The sequence below is a fragment of the Chiroxiphia lanceolata genome, chromosome 1 (assembly GCF_009829145.1).
Source record: "Chiroxiphia lanceolata isolate bChiLan1 chromosome 1, bChiLan1.pri, whole genome shotgun sequence".
In the NCBI taxonomy this organism is placed as follows: Eukaryota; Metazoa; Chordata; class Aves; order Passeriformes; family Pipridae; genus Chiroxiphia; species Chiroxiphia lanceolata.
Genome location: NC_045637.1, coordinates 84,463,199 through 84,483,416, shown reverse-complemented (window position 1 = coordinate 84,483,416; position 20,218 = coordinate 84,463,199). Strand labels below are relative to the sequence as shown.

General features: G+C 39.6%; 1 protein-coding gene across 5 annotated transcripts in view; it reads left to right on the top strand.

The window, feature by feature from the left end:
- PIGN (phosphatidylinositol glycan anchor biosynthesis class N) overlaps positions 1 to 19,008 on the top strand; it is a 101,029-nt gene extending 82,021 nt beyond the window's left edge. For 2 of the 5 annotated variants that reach the window (XM_032707611.1, XM_032707606.1), the window contains exons 23-29: positions 897 to 983; positions 3,755 to 3,810; positions 4,102 to 4,177; positions 5,415 to 5,488; positions 8,384 to 8,426; positions 10,123 to 10,175; positions 18,592 to 19,008. In XM_032707611.1, coding sequence (XP_032563502.1) covers positions 897 to 983; positions 3,755 to 3,810; positions 4,102 to 4,177; positions 5,415 to 5,488; positions 8,384 to 8,426; positions 10,123 to 10,175; positions 18,592 to 18,715 — 513 coding nt within the window. In that variant the 3' untranslated portion in view covers positions 18,716 to 19,008. Of the gene's footprint in view, positions 1 to 896; positions 984 to 3,754; positions 3,811 to 4,101; positions 4,178 to 5,414; positions 5,494 to 8,383; positions 8,427 to 10,122; positions 10,176 to 18,591 lie in introns of those variants that run through there. The other 3 variants (XR_004360501.1, XR_004360502.1, XR_004360503.1) reach the window with 3 other exon arrangements.
- Positions 19,009 to 20,218: the final 1,210 nt, after the last annotated feature.

The following is a 20,218-nucleotide window of genomic DNA, read 5'->3' as shown; positions in this document are numbered from 1 at the left end:
ACTCTTTTGCATCTTGTAAAAAGACATCTGTGATGTTAGTCTGGTGTTCTCTTTGTTGTAAAATAAAATTCTATTAAAACAGTATTAAACAGTGATGAACGCTTTATTAATCAAATGTAAATGAAAAGAACATAGGTATGCTGTAATTTTTTATGTTATCACTTCCTGTGTGTCAACATTCACTTAAAACTTTTGGTTTCAAGTGAAAGGAACAAAAATGCTTCCCCGTGCTTCATGTTTTAGGTTAGAAAAAATCATCAGCCTGTTAATATATGCTGCAAAGTAAATCTTGTATTAGAGAATCTGGCTCAGTTCTCTGATGATGTGAGATTATTTTTAATTAAAACGTTGTCCGTGTTGAATGCCTATTACTTGATTTTTTTCTTTTCCCTAGTGAAAAGCAGTTCACTGACCTCTTAAATTCCATGAAGATAACTTCTCTTCAGGTCAAATGATATTGTGCTGAGAACTGAGTAAAGGAGACTGAGAATATTTTAGGATTTTCATTCACAAAAGAAGTCAAATGAGGATAATTGCAGTCTTTTATTTCTGTAGGTCTTTATCTACATGCTCATGTGAGCAGTGGAAGTGTGTGTGTGTAGGAGGAATATTTATGATGATAAGTCTAAAGCATAGAAGTTCATTTTTAGTGTAGATAACAGCGGAAGCTCCACTGTTCATTTGATCATCTCACTTGTACAGTCTTTCTGGCAGATTCATTAATTCATTAAAGTATAATGAAAATATGGGAAAGGTTTTCAGTCCTCATTATAATACTCTAATAACAGATGATAGGGAAGTAGGCTTCCTTCTCATTCATTTCAGTAAAAATATGGTGGCTCTATCAAAGTCCATTAGTTGATATTCAGTATTGATTTCTTCTGCTCTCTTTCCAGCTTGCTGTTTTCAACTTCGCCTATGCTGTGGATATAACTCAGTTTCGAGAGCTCCACCTAGATGATGTCCGGAGGTCCTTCTTCTTTGTATCCTTTTGCTGGTTGCTGCATTCTAGGGAAAAGATGGGTTTGTTTCAAAAAGACCTGTAATCAAAATCTGTAGCCTGGTAGTCATTGGAAACAGAAGCTGGTAAAGATGATTTGACTCATGTTGCTCAAAAGGCAGTGATCTTGTACATTATGCTTTTTCATCAAGTAGTTAAAAATGCACTGTTTTGGAATCTGGTTCCTTGCCCACTTATAACCATTACACCTGAGGTAAACTTTCTTCTAAGGAATTCTGTTTTCAGTTTGCTTTTGTTTTATTACATTTTGGCTGGAGGGAACTCATTCACCTTCACGAATCAGTTGATAAAGGTGATATTAAAGTTATTCTCATTTTTGGAGTATGGAAGTGCGTTAGGAAGCAAATGTTAGGAAGCAGGCATGGGCCATGGCCAAGCAGATGAGAGAAGAAAGAAAGTTCCTGCAGGCTCTTAGTAAAACACGTTCACAAAATCTGGCCTAGAATTATTTATATTGCAAGTGGTTTCTGCTGTTAGAGGTGATATGGGCTTAGGAGGGAAGAGCTGTTCATTCACTAACATAGTTAGTTTGCATTGCTGTAGCTGAAACTGCAGCTGATATTTTTTTAATACTGTACAGACTTGATAGCATTGTAATTTTTCTCTTTCGTCATGGGACTGCAGTTAAGTGAGAGCTATTTGGCAGCGAGTATGATCAGTGGACATGTAGGAGAGAAACTGAGCCAGTCTAGAACATAGGGGTTTCTAGTGCAGGTGGATTATTGTAGTTGCTGAGGGAGTTGTTTCAATAGTGGTTCTTGCAAAAACAGACCTTACAGTTTGTCAGATAACCAAATCTGAGAGAGTGTATCACAGACGCAGAGTCCACACTGTTTGACTTTGGAACTATGCTGTTGAACATGGGAAACCTGCAGCAGAGGAAGTATAACAGAAACCACTTTAAGAAGGCAGTTTAGTGCTAAGAAAGAAAGCGAAACAGTTTGCTAGATGTTGGATGTTTGTCTTTGCTTTAGAGTATACCTGAACAAAGCAGAGACATCTTGCAGTAAATTTATCAGTTTCATTTGCTATTTTAACAAAAAGTAATCTTCTAGTAAAGCTATTGCTGTCTGTCACATGCTAAAAATTAGCCAAAACAAAAATCAAGCAATCCAATTGTATTTTTTAAAGGTCCGGGATAGTACTACTTTAACACTTGAATGTAGCTGTGCTGGTTTTGGCTGAGATAAAGTTAATTTTCTTCATAATAGCTAGTGTAAGTCTATGTTTTGGATTTGTGCAGAGAACACTGTTGATAATACAGTGCTTACACAGAGTCAAGGCCTTTTCTGCTCCTCACACTGCCCCACCAGTGAGCACTACTTTAATTTCAAACACTTGAATGTATTTTGTTCAGCTCCTGAAAAGATAAACAATGTGCAGATCTCCTTTGCAGAGACCAGATATGATGCACTCCTGCTCAAAAGATGTTCTGGCTTTTTTGATTTAAGTGCTGTTTAATGTTCAGAAATAGAGGTATTAGAGGAGAAATCTCTTCTGCTAGAGCAGTCATACTGCAACTGTGACCCTGCGAACCGTGTGTCTTAGGATGATCTCAAGGTTCCTATATAGGACCCAATAGTCAGCATTTGCTGAGAGAATGTATAGCCTGGTCTAAGGGAAGAAGATTCAGATTGCTCATGCTTAGCATTTCGATTAGACCTATGTGCCACTGGTATTTTTTGTTTGTTTTATTGCAGACCTGTTGTCCTTATAAATCTTAGCTGACAGAACTGTACTATTCTGTTAGACTGCTGTGTTACTAATCTTGAAGTTATGTGATACTCTTGGGAAGCATAATTTCTTCAGCTATGCTGACCTAATCCTTCCAAAATATGGCATGAGGAATCCCAACAATTCTACTGAACAGTTGGTAGCAAATTGTTTATGGAGAGACTTAAATGATCCAGTGCAGGAGCTATAACAGGAGCGAAAGGACCAGAGGGAGCCCTGGCAGCAGCAGCCATCCTCACTGACTAACCCTCTGCCTTATGCAAAAAAGCACTTAAAAACCATCCTTCAGCTGAAGCTGTGTGAGCTGCAATGGGCTCCAATGAGCTCAGTAGGTAGAAAAATGTCTTTCATGGGCTCATATAGCAGTAAGCGTTGCATCTAGATGAAAAGGATAGGGTTTATCAAAAAAGTTCCAACTATACAGATACTGCCGGATTCGTCCTCCCTCCCTCAAGTAAGGAAAGAAATGGGCGTCCTGTGTTGCAGTGGGTAGACTCAGCATAACCTTTGGACAACAAATCCATGGGAAGGATAGCATAGGAACCTTTAGTCTTGTTTAAGAGCCAACTACCTCTTCCATGGTCAGTTCTTCAATAAAGCCATCTCTTTTGGTGTGCAGAACACATGCATATGTCATTACTTTCTGCAAAAGCATGTGTGTTTGAATGCACAGTTGGGTTTGTGATCCAGATATTTCCTGTCTTGCCAGGTAGGGGCCCAAAAAGCCAGCTGCAGCTTTCTTACAGAGGCCACAAGACAGGCTCTAAACCCTTACCCAGGCAGTCCCTGTCTTTTAAAATTGACATAATCATTTGTGAAATCTAGGGTAGAGCTAGACAATACTTGGGATTTCTTAATGCAGTGTAAAGCTGTCATAGTGGGTCAGCTTCTTGTAATTTCATGATAGATTTTGAAAGTAAATTGGAATGAAGGAGGGGAAATGATGGTTTTATTTTATTGTAGCCATTTCTGTGGTGTATTGTCCTTAAATACGTTTAGGTTTTCTTCATAGTGACAGCCTTTTTTGGCACTGGAAACATAGCTTCTATTAACAGGTAAATTTTATTCATTGATTTGAGACACAGGATACAAAAAATTCTTCCTGCAGTTGACGTACTAAATATAAATTTAGTTAGCAAAATCAGGGCAACAGAGTTAAAGCAACAGTCAGTGGAATGGTGATTATTTTGCTTCTGCTCTCTGTGACATGTTCCCGAAGAGCTTGAGCTTTTTGGTTATGAGATTGTCTCATAACACCCAGTGTGTTACAGGCTAACTAAATGCTCTAATTTTAAATGGAAAATGCCACTTCAAAGATATGTAATGTCTTTTTCATGTTTCTTTAGTTTTGATCCTGCTTCTGTCTATTGTTTCTTGACTGTGTTCAGTCCCTTCATGATGGGAGGCTTGCTTGTACTGAAGGTTAGTAATCTTACCTTAGTGAAATTATCTTAAAGAACTGTTGAATAAATAATGTATAACGTACATGGTTGTTACTTTGCAATTCACAAAAACACGTATGTGTATTTGAGCTTCATTGATGTATAGAACTTTCAGCCTTTGTAGTGTTTCTAAAAATAGATCATTCTATTTCCCAAAAGAGAGAAGCTAAAGTGTGTGGATGTATATTTTAACAGCATTAGGTCAGTATATCGTATCAAAATGGAAATCTCAAATGTTGAAAAGACTTGGTTCATTTTAAAAACTATAATCTTTTCCGTTAGCATTATATCTACAGAAATGTTGAGATTATAAATATATTATTAGCTTTAAATATATTACGTTAAGTACAGGCTTTGAATGTTCTACTGATTAGGTTGTCATTTTACAATGGATATTATTTTTTATATTTTTAAATAGTCTGTCAAAGATTGGATTGCATGCACTTCTTGTTTGCAGGCAAGGTGTGGGAGTTCTTTGTTAGCATTTGAGTAAAGAGTCTGCCAGAGGGGTGAAGGGAAACACTGACTTTTTGGGTTATTGCTAAAATAAGCAGTATTTCCTGCCTCTGCCTTTCTGCTGCTTCTGTCCTGGAGAAAGCAGACTTAAATTACAGGTATACTGCATGTTATATGGCAGGACACCAATAATGCAAACCTTCTAGATGCAAGAAATCAGGTTTTAGCAATGCGTTGACATTGCTAACTTACGGATTGCAAGTCAGCTTTGTAAAGAGCAAAAGGCACTGTTCATGTTTCTAACTTGTTTGGTTTTTTCTTAATTTACTGAACCATTTACATTTGTTTGACTTGGCTTTGGAGGGGCAGTGTAATCCTTGTCTTACTGAATGCATTCTATATTTAGACTTTTTTGTGGTTGAGATGAGCTGAGATTGTCCTATTACACTTGGAGCTCTGTCACATGAGATACTGAATCTAAATAGTTGTGACTTCTAGTCTTGTTGCAGTATTTATCACGGATAAATGAAATGAGGATCATTCATGTTTTTTAGTTGTAGTTTTTCATTTAGTGGAAGTGTTTCCTGCAAAATTATTTTCTACCCTGTCTAGCCTATATTTTATTTTCATAACATAGGCATTCATAACATAGACATTTTCATAACATAGACATTTGAAAAGCAGGAAAATATTTCCACAACCTGCCCGGGTTGTTTTGTAAATATTACTATAAGCCAACATGTTGCTTGTGTTTTAAACAGGTTGTAATCCCATTTGTTCTGGTGTCGTGTGCTTTCGAAGCTGTTCAAGTCACAACACAGCTGTCTTCTAAGAGGTACCGTAAGTGCTATATTTCTGCATTAGTAAGTGTTTCAAATCTATTTTATAAGAATTCGGGACTGTCAAATCTCAATCTGAATTTAAAAACCCCCAAAACTATTAGATCACATTGTTACTTTTATTTGTTATTATGGTTTGGGTTTTGTTTAGTGATTTTTGCAAGCTCAGGAGTTGTTTTCTAAGTAATAAATGAGTATAAATGGAAGTGTTCACCCTGTCTGAAACAATCAGATATTTAATATTCTTTGTTGACAATACACAGAAAGAGCACTTTTTCCTCCATAATGTAAAAAAATGAGCAGAATTTAAAGTCTAATTTTTATTTTATATTGCATCTCTGCCTATAGTATAATATTTTTTAAATAGCCCATTTATAAAGTAACCACTTTATAGATTTGTAGCACTGACCTCACCACAAATAGCATTTAAGAAAAAACAAAAAAAAAAAGGCCAGATGTCCTTTCGTTGCACCTCAGTGCTTCCCAGATGTGTTCAGTATTACATATTTTTTTGCAGTAGGACCAGATGGCTGCCAGTCCTTTCCTCATCTCTAAAGACTTTGTAGAGACCATGTGAGATGGGTGCCCAGCCTCACAGAGGGCTGTATCCAGACTTGAAATATCGTCATGCTTTTCACTGTCTAGATTTTTATTTTCTGTGTTATCCCTCTTTACCCCTTTCAGTGGACCCAGTGCACATGACTGAATCCTCTGTTCATCATGTGATATTATGGATAGTGCTGAGGTGGAGGAGGTCTCTGTCAGCCATGTGATTTTCAGCTTGTCACCATGTGATGTATGGGACTGACTAAAAGTCCTGCTGTCAGTGGCAGAAGGACCACAGGGACTTTCTCCTTCATATTGCTCAGCTGAGCAGGAGAAAGCTGCTCTCACGTACTGTGATGCTCTCTGCCTTTATGTTTGTTTTCATCCTGCCTGTGCCTTGTCTGTTGTCTCCCTTGTACACCACCACTCCATACTAATGAGAGATGGGGTAGTCTGAAATTTGACTTCTTGTGGGAGTGGCAGCACGAGGTTCACCATCCCTTTTACCTGCTCTGTGTGTGCACTGTACTTGAGCTATCCTTGGACCCCCAAGGAAGGGTATTCGTCCTCATCAGTAAGGCTTATACAAAAGGGACTGGGGTTGCTCAGACAACCAGCTAGTGATTTCCATTTCTAGGGCTTGAGCAGCATAAAGGTCAGCATTTCCTAACTTGTGAATGCTTGCCTTGGCAGCGCTGGTGATATTGCAAACTTTTATGGAATGTTAATCTGTATGTGTGAGAGGGGAAATAATACCAGCTTCGTAAACCAGAGGACATGAGTATGTCTGTGCTGCTTTATGAGGCTGTGGTTGTTACTCTGTCTGGTGTTTGTGCCAGCTTCATTTAGCTGCGTTCAGGTAACAATAGCAGTGATACTGCCACAGCACCAGCCTGGGAACAAGCAGAAACCGCAAGACATGCCCAGGATCCCTGGAGGGCTTGTGCTCTGATTGTCAGTGCATCCTGAAGTCTGTGCTGCACTCTTTATTGCTCTTGCTGCCCATGCTAGATAGATTAAGGCATCACAGGGAACAATCTTGTCTTTGCAGTATATAAACATGCCCTGAAATTAGCATTGTCCTTCTGTTGTGAAAGGCTTCCTGCAGTTCAGAAAGGCAAAAAGTAGATTTTTATTATTTGGACAAATTGCTCCTAAACTCCCTGTTTACAGATTAATTTCCTTTCTTTGGGGAATGTTCTGTCCCAATATGTTCTTGGAGCTTGCCTGTGAAAATAGCCCTCTAGCTGAGTGTCTCCTAGGCACTGTAAGATTGCAACATTCTATCTGAACTGTAGGTAGGGGAAGAGAAGCCTTTCTGTGTGTCCGAGAATGCAGCTGGTTTGTTGCATCCTGATTTACTAATGAAGCACAACTGACACAGGCAGTATCAGAAACTTCCTCATCTGGAGGCAGTGGTATGGGTGTCCCCCCAGTACATGCTCATGCAACGCTGCAGCAGGACATTTTCCTGAAAAAACCCTTTGTGGTTTTAGGAGGGTAGTACTGATAAATTATCTGTATTCTATTTAAAGGGGTTTTTTGTTAATGGGTCAGCTGTTTGCAACATTGTTTCAGTGTCATTAACTTAGAAACCAGTTTTAACCAGTTACAGCAATTGCTTTCACGTAATTTATGATTTACATAGTTTAATGAAAAGAAGATTAGGTTAATGGGGGGGAAAAACTAGCTCTGCGTCCTCCCTTCTGGTTTGTTTTACTGGCCACAGCCTACTTCCCGGGAGTAACCTGCCACCTGACAGAGAGGCCCACGGGTTTGGGAGCATGCCACCAAAATGCTGGGTGTTCCCAGAGCAGCTTATGGGCACCCAGAGATCTGGAAGGGCGCAAAGCTCCTCCTTTAGCAGCCTCTTTCCCAGCAGGGTGGTTGTCAGGGTGGGACTGATCAACTCAGGTGTCTGTCTGCCTGTGCCAAACAGCTTTGCTCACTCTTGGGTACATTGTGAAGCTCCTAAATCAGCTGTATTTGGTCTAACTAGCATAGAGCTTCTTGCATGAGGAATAGGCAGGTGCTGTTTGTAAAGATGCTCTTTTCTCCAAAAAATTACTCAAGTTAGGCTTATTTGTTGCAAAATTGAAACTGTTAACTTGAAATGCCTTTTTCAGGCAGGGTGGGATTATAAATGCCACATGTCCTAGTCATGTATTTTAACTGTTCTCTAATACTTTGAAATATACTCAAGTGTTTGAAAGGCAAGTGCAAGAAATCCTATCTTACTTTGCTTTCTTTGTGGGGGTTTTAATAAGCTTTTTTAACATCCGTGGCCATAAATAAAGGTCAGTGGTCTGATTTTGTTTTTGGTTTTTTTTTTTTTTTCTTTGCAGCCTTTTCCTCATTGTTCTTGTGATTTCAGACATTATGGCTTTGGTAAGTTGTTGTTGCACATTCTGTTCCAATAAGATCAAGAAGCAGAGGGTTCTCCTAATTCCGTCAAGAGAGATCTGAATTTGTTTCAGACTTCAAAGTTCCTGTAACTAGGGCAGAGAATTGGATTGAAATCCTGGCATAACTTAGAGATAAAACTCTTCCAATCACTGCTCTTCAAATTTTGTGTAATTAATGCATCTGAAGAAGCAATGTTCTCATAATAATAGGAGACAAAAATGAAGTAATAAGTTACCATTCTGAGTTTTTCATATACTTTACAATCAAATTCCTAGGAAAAATTTAAATAAGAATATCAGTTTTAGCTGTGGGCATGGTTTAGTTAATTTTTCAGGAATTTGCAACCTTTTACCCACACCAGCTTCCCTTGAAAAAGAGAAATGCATTACCCACCAACTCTGTTAAAATTGTCAGAATCCAAGAGATCAGCAACATCCGAAAAGACACTTGGTGCCCTTTGTTAGGAAATGCTATCTTCAGAAAGCTTGCGTCTGCAAACCAAGCTAGCTAAAACAACACAAAGCTGAACGATACCCCAGCATAATTTTTGCAGATTAAAAGTATGCTTTCGTTGTCCACTCAAACTGTCTTCATCTCAACAAGAGTGCCACTAGCTATCACAAGGTAAACAGAAACCTTTTCAAACCAGCAGGTAGAGCTGGTGTTGTCACTTCATACATGCTGTTTTCATTTTGTCCCTTGGAGTGAGCTTTCCTGATCTTATATCCTAGTGCAGTGAGATCTGTGAATATCACCTGATAGGAAAAACAGTGAGTAAAAATCCAGTAATTACTAATTTGTCTGTAGAGTGAGAAATGAAGAAGGTATAGTTATATCTAGTTTCAAATAAGTCTGTATGACTAATCTGATTTTGGATAATTCCCACAGGAAAAGGATTAAAATACCATTAAACCAGATTCATAACATTTCACTAATAAAATCAGTATAACTAAACCAAAAGAAACCTGCAGGTATTTACTGGTGTGTAGCAAGCCCAGTATATCCAGGTCTTACATCTCACATATTCTTCTATTTCGGTTTAAGTATTTTAAAACAATTAACAAGTATGTACTTGGTATACAAAAAAAAAAAAGGCAACAAAACACATATTACTGAAGAGGTTTGATATGCAGGAGCTCTGTGTGTATAAAGAAGAGAGGAAGTTGCAGGACAAAAAAAAAGAGAACGGGGTATGTGATCTTGAATCAATGTGGCCACCAGCTAGAATTAAGGGAAGTCACTAATAGACAAGTACTATCTTCTCCCAACATTATTCCCACTTTACAGGTGGGGAACTGCCAGAGTTGCCTGAAGAAATTTGTGTTGAAATTCCGTGAAAACTTTTAGGCACTATACATTTGAGATCTTGTTATTTCAAACAATAAGGTGGTTTGGCTTTTCTTATTGAAAAAGTTCTGTTATTACTGTTTCTTACATGCCCATCTAGACAGAACTTATTGCTTCTTTAGACGTTTTTGTTTGATAGCATGTTAAATCTATTTCTTATTCCTAGATTATTCTTTACTATGGTCCAAATGAGCATTCCTGGAAATGTTTTGCCCTTATTTTACTTGAAGAATTAGAAATTTTGAGTAAACGGCCTTAAACATTGGGATTTAATTTTCTGTTTTGAATTGTGGGGTGTTGATGTACTAATCAAAGTTGTTTTATTTCTTAGCATTTTTTCTTTTTGGTGAAAGATTATGGAAGCTGGCTGGATATTGGAACAAGGTACAGTACCTTTTTTGCCTCCAGTGCATTTTAAAGGCTCATAGGTTCATATTGTTGTTTATCTACTCATAACTCTTGTAATTTTTTCCAATTATTCTCCTTAATCAAATGATTCAGGGATGTTTCACATACTTGAAACACATGTGCACGTGTATGTATACATATCTCAAGCTAAAACTTGTGTCTGAAAATCTGTGCCAGAGCAACACAAAATAATGAATCTAACATGGCAAGAAATACAGTTAGCAGGATTTGTTTCATTGCTAAGAGTAATTACACAAAAAATATTATAACTACTGTTTTTCATTTTAATTAGTTGTAATCACTGTTAAAATAACAATTTATCAAAGTTGTTAATTGTCTTGTGTCTAGTTAAGCCTCCTTATACAGTCCACTGTGAATTCATGAACCTTGTGTAAATATGTTGGTGGCTACCAAGGCCCATGCATTTATCCTCCCTCTGCTCAGGGAAAAGTTTAACTTCAGCATTCAAACATAGAAATCACAGGTATAGTAACAGAATTTGTTTTGCATTATGAGTCATATTGGCCTCCACAGCATACATCGTGGGGCAGGTTTTCAACTGTGGAGTCTTGTTTATGAATAGTCCACAAATAATAAACACCTGGAATACACATTTCAGATTTACCTTCCCTGAGTTGTGGAAATAGATAATATGCCATAATAAGCTTAGCGAGGAATGCGTCGTTACTAATCCAGCCAATCTGGTCACTTGACACTGTTATTTAAACAGAAGTTGAATAGTGACCCATTGTTAATGTTCTGCTTAGTCTGCTGAGCCCCCACATTCCCAGCAGCAGGTGCATGCATGGACACACACATGTGCACACGTATTCTACCTGTTTTCTTTCGAGGTTCCAATTCCTGCTTATAGCTACCTTTTGAAGGTTCCTAGGAGGCAGAGATACAGTTGGATCAAATAGTGAAAATGATGCTTTAACATCACGCTTCCTTGCTTTGGTCAGTTTATGGTAAATTAGATGGCCTCATCCCTTGGTTTTAATTCTTATGCAGATTAATAAGGATATTAAAGACCTCAGAAAATTTCTGTTCTGCTGTGTAAGAAGCTTGCTAAGTAGGAGTTAGCAGCAAAAATATAAATTGTTACATGTACTCAAAAGCTTCCTCTCTGATACATAGCCTTCATAGTGTAGAGCTTTACAACAGTGATGCATTGTTTGATCCATTTCAGCTGGAAGTTTGCCTTATTCTGAAGACTTTAGGAGAGCTCGTTATGCACCACTATAATTCTGCCTCTCCACGTGTGTGTTTTGATCACTGAAGAAAGCGCTGAAAAAGGCCTTTCAGAAGAGTAATTTGTGATTAATTTTTAACGTGGCAATGCATAATGTTCAGGCAGTCTCTGTCATTACTTCACTTTTGAGTGCTTGACTCCACCACCTATGTTATTTTATTGTAGTCTCTTTATATTCGTTTTGTATGTATGTGTGTACAGGCACATAAGATAAAAATAATGAGGTGAAGAAAAGAGGTGAAGCCATAGGGACAGTACTGAAATGGTCCTTCTTTTATATAGCATGAGCATTATTTTCACACCAGAACTTTTTCCTCTGAGCAGATTTCTAATGTGTGATCCTCAGGCCTTGGCAAAATTAGCAAGCAACAGCAGAAGCTTTTTTTTGTTTATTCCTGAAAGGGAAGATGAGCTTTGCGGGGGTTTGGGCAATTCCCAAAACCAGTGGGAGTGAGATACTAACGTGGCTTTTTCCTGTCCTCCTGTTGCAAGTGCGGTGACAACTCTGTGGCAATTCTCTGCAGTGTTGTCTGTTGCTGCTTTGACAGCAAGGTCTGAAAATATCCTGTCTTAGTTGAAATTTTACATGTTGCCAAAATTTTCCTGAGAAGGCTGAGTCAGTTAAGGAAATGATGGTTCTTTTTTTTTGTTTTCACCCCCAACTGTTTGTATCTGAACAAAACCTGTATAGGATTTCTCAGAACAAAGAATAGGAGCACTCTTAGGGACACCTGCTCTTATGATTTCTTTTTTTTTTTTGGGGGGGGGGGGCTTTGTTTGTTTTGTGACACTGATATGAACTGTGTGTGAGCAAAAATATCTGGATTTGTGTTTCATTACTGGTTACCACATCACTGAAATCACAGGTGGAAAAGCAGCAATGTAATTGCCCAGTGGCCGTTCATTCCTCCGAAGTCTGTTAGAGTCCGGTGGTATATGTGCCACATTTGTAAAGCTTCTGATGTATGTTTCCATACTCATTCTTTTTTGTGGTCATGGCTTTCTATGGATTTTCTAATTACCACACTTTAAAACTTTTGTATTTCCTCTCCCTTACCAAGAATATGCAAGTTCAGTAGGAGACTCTCATTAAGCAATACTTGTCTTTTCCAATACTCAAGTTTCATTTGGAAGGGCTGGTTTTAAATCCCTTGTGATAAAAAGACCTTCACTCCTTTTTTCAAGCTGATGTTTTGTTTCCTAGTGGATCTCATTGTTTGGAAGTCAGGTTTGTTTACTGAACTGACATTTCTTTTTTTTTTAAACATTTCACCCCTAACTCCTGACTTCTACGTCTCGTTCTACCATGTCTTAACTACATGACATGTCATTTTACTATGCCTCATATTTGTATTAACAATGTGACGTCTTTATTCTCCTGATTGAATTCACCATGCCACTTAAGTATTGTCTTGGAATGGAAGCAAATTTCTACCTTTTCCATTCTTCCAGTTCATTAATGAAATGCTGAGCAACAACAGATCCAACATACAGTCCTGTATTACCACATTCAGCAAGTTATCGACTGATTCCCTCCTTGCAGTACATTATCAATTACCATAAATATTTATGGCTTCTTAGAAAGTTTTAAAGCCTCTTTTCTTAATGGCTGTGCCAAAATCAGTGCAAACTTGTCTTTCAGAGAGTGCTTTTCATTGTTTTGGTGTAATAACAGGATAATAATCTTGCGGTGAATGTGGAACTCAAAGCAATGGCTTACGCAAGCTTCTGAGGCCTGCTACCCTTTACCTCTATATCTCGAGGTAACCTAAATTGCATCATATGCAATGTCGCTAAAATAATTTCTCTGCGGCTTAAAAGGTATATTTATCTGTCTCTATCTCTAGATCTCCAGAGAGAGAGAGGGAAATAGCCTTTAGAGCTTACTATGTCTTTACAGTGTATGCAATTTGTAAATAGCTTTACAATCTGATAGTCAAGATAAACCTTAAAGGTTCTTTATATGACTATTATATAGCTTTATACAGACACGTACTGTACTGCTCCCTCTTTTTATAACAGTTGCTGGAAGATAAAATTATGATCTTAACTGTTCTTCTGCAGTCTTGAAGGTCCGGGGGCATAGATTAAACACAAGACTGGTTTTGTAGGTTTTAGGGATAATGGAATTGATTTCAGGGTTGGGGTGCTGGGGTTTCTTGGTCTGACTATTAAAACAAAAATGATGTGCTTTGTGATTTGTTTTTTGTGAAACAGAGGAGAGAGGGTGTGGAATCCTGGCTGTAAATGCAAGAGACTTAAAATTCAGAATCCAGATCTAGGGTTGTGGGGTGTGCTTGGGAACAGTCCCACCGTTCAAAATAGCATGTCATGGAGAAATAATATTTTTGGACTCTTCTGGAGAGTGTTCTTCACTTCTTGCACAAGTTGTTTTTGTTTTACTTGTTTTGTTTCTAGTTTTTTAAGTGCTATGGTAACTTACTCCATCTTCTTGTCTTTCCAGCTTCTAATCAGGTGTGTCATCTTAGGAATTAGCCTGTCTTGAGAGAAAGCGAAGTTTTGGAACAAGATTGATTCTGGCCCCCCAACCCCTCTCATTTTTGGCTATCTAGGCTCTTCTTGTCTTTGATTAGTACTTCTCACCAAAATACACTGTCACAAAAAAAAGCCAGGAGATGGTAGTACCTCATATGTTCTCCTTGTGGTTCCTTGCCACCAAAACAGGTGTCTTCCTCCCTGCTAAAGAATTTTCCTACCACTAGCTTTCCCTGTTGACATTGATCCATATGTAGGGCACTCACCTTTCCATTGAACAGCATGGCCTTACCATAGATCATCCATGATCGCCTACACCTGCTACCTCTACCATTTCATTTACAAGTGTTGCCTCACTGTGCCCCATTATGCTCTTCTCTTATATCTGTTTATGTTTCTTCTTCCTCCACATGACTTGCCTGGAGCCTAGAATCTCGCTCCCTTTTCTCATTGGCTCAGCTTTGATTTCTGATGCAGAAAGCTTGTTTTGAGAATTACCTTCTTCACTGTAACTACAGATCCAGTCAAGGTTGCAGTTCTGAATTGTATAGGGATCAAGATTTTGACACTGCTGTTTGGCATATACTCGTAAGAGTCTTGCTTTGTTTGTTTACCTACAGCATTACCTCAGCCTAAAATGTAATTCACCAGACAGAACTACCCACAGGCACCACAGTACCAGTTGCTGATAACCCCAGAGATGCTGACTATTTGTAATTACATGACAAGTAGATTGAAATTGTTTTTAATTGTGCTCTATGGCAGTATATATATCTACTCTGAACGACTGATATCTTAATAAAGGAGCATAACTATTCAGCCTTTTGCTGAATAGAAAGGGAGAAGTGTGTGCAACACACTCTTCTTTGCAAAGGTACCCAGTCCTTCAACTGACAGGTAGCTAAGAAGAGTTTGTGGAGACGTTTGCCTTTGAGAAAGCCCATCTCTATGCCCCCCCAAATCACTGATAAGCACATCTGAAAGAGCTCCTTTTGGGTCAGACAGGAGCTGTCTAGGGTCTTGACAGATGCCTGTCTAGGGACCATGCTGATGCCAACCATGGTCCTCTGGTGGCTGTCTTGGGGTATCTGTAGGAATAAAGGCAGGGCTTTCATTTGGCTTGTGATTTTCAGATTTCTCATTCAAGCTTTCTCTGAAAGTTAGAAGGAATGCGGCCTTGCTGCTTACATGAAAAACTAGAATTCTGGAGCCAGGTGAGAAGGAAGGCTGAGGTATTACCAGTAATGCATGAGATACTAAGCCGTCCAGCTATTTATTGGAGTAGCTGTTCCTTTAAGAGCTATGCAAACTCATGTACCTGTGCTGCTTGTAGAGTCCCCAAGGGCACATGAAGCCATGAAGGTAACTGCAACAAGGGTTTGAATTTCAGCTGTCAACACCTCCTTTCCCATGGAGAGCTGAAACTGAAGCTGTAACATGCAGATGGTCTTGCAAGGGCAACTCTAGAGGGAGTTGCGTTATCTTGTTGTAGATGTGCTGTATACTACAAAGTCCGAAGTGCACTGCCCAGGTGACAGTAGGCTTCCTGCCTGACTTCATGCATGATCTCGCTGTGTCTTCTTACGCCTTCCCCACAGAAACAGGACAGGAACTTGGCTCTCATAGACATGCTGCTCTGCTTAGCTAGAATTGCAAGAAGCAGATGTTCGTAGGAAAGACGTTTCCTGTTTGATATGTTAAACCTCGGGTTGTTCACATTACTGAATATTTTCAGTTGTGCTGCATGCGGGTGGGAGTTTACATGGATGCAAGCTTTTGAGGTGGATTGTGCTCATTGAGGTCTGAGCCCATTTATGCCAGTGGATTTTTCTAATTAATTTCTTAAAATTATGTATTTTTAGCAAGGTATTTGTGAGAAGGTTTAGTCAGACTTAACTGAAACGGAAAAATCCTATAGCATCGGTGAAGTCTGGTTTTGCGTTCTCCATACACTTTGGTCCTTTAGTTACTGGTACTCTGGCTGTAGAAGAGCTTGTGCTCATTAGTGAACTTTTTGGATTACTTTTACTCTCTCGTAGTGGTTAGTGGCCCAGCTTTGTTAAGAGCTGGTGCTTCTCCACTTCACAGAGCTAAATTGTGCTAGGCTAGTGCCAGAGTTGCTACAGTCTCAGGGTTGTGAGGATTGATAGCATCGGCATTATGAGCTTTACTGCTCTTCTGTGGCTAAACTCTCAAACTGAATGAGTCCTCTGGCAGAAATTCCAGATCATTAAGCCAGCCAGTGTTCCTTGCAATCCTTTTTTGTGACTAAACTCAGACTTCATCGAGTCTGAAGTTACTCTGCTTGTCCTAAAGAGCCATCTACTTTGAAATTGTGGGTATAAGTGCATCAGGAGGTATGAGTATCTCTCACGTCGGAATGCCAGTATCTTCATTAGTCCCAGAAAAAAACAAAGCAGTACTGGATGCATGATGAAGACAAGTGCAGAGGTGTTTCATCTGCAGCTCTAACCTGGAATGTCACTGGCTTTGGAAAAATTCTGGTTTCTTAATGACTAGTGGTTTACATTAACAGCAGCTCGATTGAGATGTTACAGAATCACAGAATGGTTGAGGTGGGAAGGTACCACTGGAGGTCATCTAGTCCAACCTCCCTGGTCAAGCATGATCCCCCAGAGCATGTTACTCAGGATTGTGTCCAAATGGCTTTTGAGTATCTCCAGGGAAGGAGACTCCAAAACCCCTCTGGACAGCCTGTTCCAGCTCTCAGTCACCTGCACAATAAAGAAGTTCTTCCTCATATTTAGGTGGAACTTCCTGTGTTCTAGTTTTTGCCTGTTGCTTCTCGTTCTGTTGCTTGGCACCATGGAGAAGAGCCTGCCTTCATCCTCTTGACATCTTTGTTGAGGAAGCGTCTGCCCTGTCATGCAAGTCATTGGTGAATAAGTTAAACAATACTGGGCCCAGTATTGAACCTTGGGGGACACCACTAGTGACAGCCTCCTACTAGACCCTGTGCTATTGATTGCAACCCTCAGGGATCGGCTCTTCAGCCAGTTCTCAATCCACTTCACTGTCCACTCATCCTGTATGCACTTCCTGAGTTTGCCTTTGAGGATATCAAGGGAGACAGTGTCAAAAGCCTTGAAGTCCAGGTAGATTGTATCCACCGCTCTCTCCTCATCTATCTCCAGCTAGTATCCCATCATAGAAGGCAATCAGGTTGGTTAAGCATGATTTCCCTTTGGTGAATCCATGCTGACTATACCTGATCACCTTCTTGTCTTCCACAGGCTTAGAGATGACCTCCAGGTTGAGCCATTCCATCCCCTTTCAGGAATGGAGGCGAGGCTGACTGGTCTGTAGCTCCCTGGTCCTCCTTCTCTTGCCATTTTTGAAGACTGGGGTGACTTTGGCTTTCTTTCAGTCTTCTGGCACCTTTCCAATTGCTCACCTTTACCATGAGCTTTCAAAGGTGATTGAGAGTAGCCTGGCACTGTCTTCAGTTCCTTCAGCACTTGTGGATGCATCCCATCAGGACTCATGGACTTGTGGATGTCAGATTTAAAATAGTCTCTAACCCAATGCTCCCACACCAAGGGAAAGTCTGCCTTTCTGCAGACCTGCTCCCTGATCTCCTGGGTCAGGGATTCCCGAGAGCTAGCCTTGGCAGTGAAGACTGAAGCAAGGAAAACATTCAGTATCTCAGCCTTCTCTGCAACCTCTGTTGCAAGGGTCTCTGTTCCATTCAGTAGCAGATCCACAGTTTTTATAGTTTTCCTTTTGTTATTGGTGTCTTTGAAGAAGCCTTTCTTGTTATTCTTGACATCCTTAGCCAGATTTATTTCCAAGTAGACCTTGAACCCACTGAACATAGAATGCTGAATATCCTAGGTCAAATCTCAGTCTGACCCTGAATAGCCGATCTGTAACACTAGGGAATATCAGGTAACAGAATTTGAGCGAGTGGAGAATAACCTCTTTGCTCATTAGACTTTTAATCATTAGTGAATTAAGGGTTTTCTAACCCAGAAGCTGCATTTTCGTGTTGTGTTTATTAGCCACTCTTGAACTCACCTCTTTAATCTCTTTGGAAACATGTGTTACCACAGCAGACAATTCTACAGTTTTCAGAATGGTGAGTGAAAAAGTAGTGTGGGGGGGTGTTGTGGGGTTTTTTGGTTGTTTTGTTTGTTTGTTTGTTTTTCTTACAGCTTCTTGTCACTGGAATAGTTTTTTCTCTAGAAAATTGCAGTTCAGCTATCATAAATATCTGAGTTGTCTTACTAACAAGGAATGTCTACCTGATGGCAAGTTCTCCCTAGATTCTGTGTTATAGTTGACAGCAAATGGAAGTTTTGCAATTGTTTTAGTCACATAACTTGAATTACCTACTTGAATAAAAAGGAAGCCTGGCACCTCTTACTCACTTGATATATGCTCAGTTGTGGTTTCTGGTGTCCCCACCATTTTATTTTGTCACAGACTTTGGTTTTGACATGATAGTGCTGCTCTAATACTTGTCTTCTAGGAGCAGCATATATAATGACATCCTAGGTCAATAATTAGGCCTAGTTAAAATGAAAAAAAATATTCAGAGGGTTGTTTATGTCAGGATTTTTTTTTTTAACTCTGCAAATTTGTATTTTTCTCTCACTTTTTTTATCTGTCTCCTCCTTGCAGCATTAGCCACTATGTGCTGGTGATGTCTCTGACCATATTTATGATGTTGATGAATGGACTGGCACAGCTGTTAACCACACAGAGACTTGAACTTCCCAGAAGGACTAAGCACCATTCCATGTGATAAAGCGATAAGTGTTCCCACCTTGTTCAAATCCTCAGGCTTCCTCTGAACCAGTCTCCACCTCCAGAATGTAAATATGACTTAATGGACTAGAGTGCCAAAATCCCATTCAGGGATCAGAGTGCTCTGTTGATACAGATTAAATGCTGTCACGTGACTGAAATTTGCATTTGAGAATTGCCATTTAGACATCAACGGGGATAAAAAAGCCTCTGGTTTATTCTCCAAGCGTACATATTTCTTGAAAATAAAAACAGCAACAAAATTCTTTTTTAAAATAAATAGACAACTGTCTTTTGTAGTTGGTTTATTTGGAGTATTTTGGTAGTTATCGCTTGTCTGCCAGCTGTTTGTCTCACGCATACTCTCATTAAGAGTCTGCAAAGTTCTAGCTTCATTTCATGCCTCGCATAAGCATCTCACCGACTAAGGCGTAAATGAAATCATTCTGGGCAGATCACTGATTTGTGTGTAACTGATGTGGCATATGCATTTCAATACCTCTGAACCTGCCTGTGCTTTCTGCGACTGTGTCAGTGTGTGTATGTGAGATGTTGAGGCAGGTTAAGGCTGGTGTGCTGTGAGGCTGTTGATGTAAAACAACAGCTTTTAAAAGCTAATCTCACTGTGAATTGCTGTCGCTGTCTGTGCTCTCCTGCTGCCTCCAGTGCTTGGGCAGGCTGAGCAATATGCCACTCAGGTGGCTGATTCAAATGAAAAGGAACCTGATTAAAGGATGGTAAATAGCATTTGAATTCCCTGGTCCAGTTCATGACAGGGTAGGCAGGAAGGTTTAGGGCTGATTGTTTCTGTGGCAGCCCAGAGTTAGATCAGCATAAAGAGGTCATGAAACCAGCTGGAGTTGCTGGTTTGCAGAGAGTGATGCCACATGGAGGCTTTTTTCTTTGTTTCCATGTTTTCCTTTCCACTTGTGTTCTGCTCCTGATTACAAGCGTCGGTAATGGCTGCACCATGAATCAAATGCAGACACAAATTCCCTGGCTGTACACTGATTACAAGTGAGAGCAAAGAGCCAGGATGCTTGGAGGCTTTGCTGTTGTGAGCGCTCCTGGGGACTGAGTACCTGTAAGTCCATTGCATGAAGCTTTTGAGATAGACTTGTAACCTTGTAGCCCTTACAACAACAAACATCAGCTTCCCTACCACTAACCTTGGTTGATTATGTATCACAAACTGCAGTGCCCACCTACACCTCAGTGTTTCATCATTCCCTGAAGTCATCTGTTGTGAGAATGATACAAACATTATATCTGCTAAAGCAAAAATTGTATTTCCTGTTAGGTGTCCTGCTTTGAAACAGCTTTTTCCATCTACACTATCACTAAAAGAGCTTTTGAAGCAGATCCCTTTGCACAGTGAAGGAAGCAAGGGAAAGAAAAAGTGTTGTTCATTCTGGCCCAATCTATGATTGTATCACTAAAAATTGTGCTATGTAATATCCCTGTGTCACACTCCCAGTTTGCAGCCGGGCCTTCCTATCTG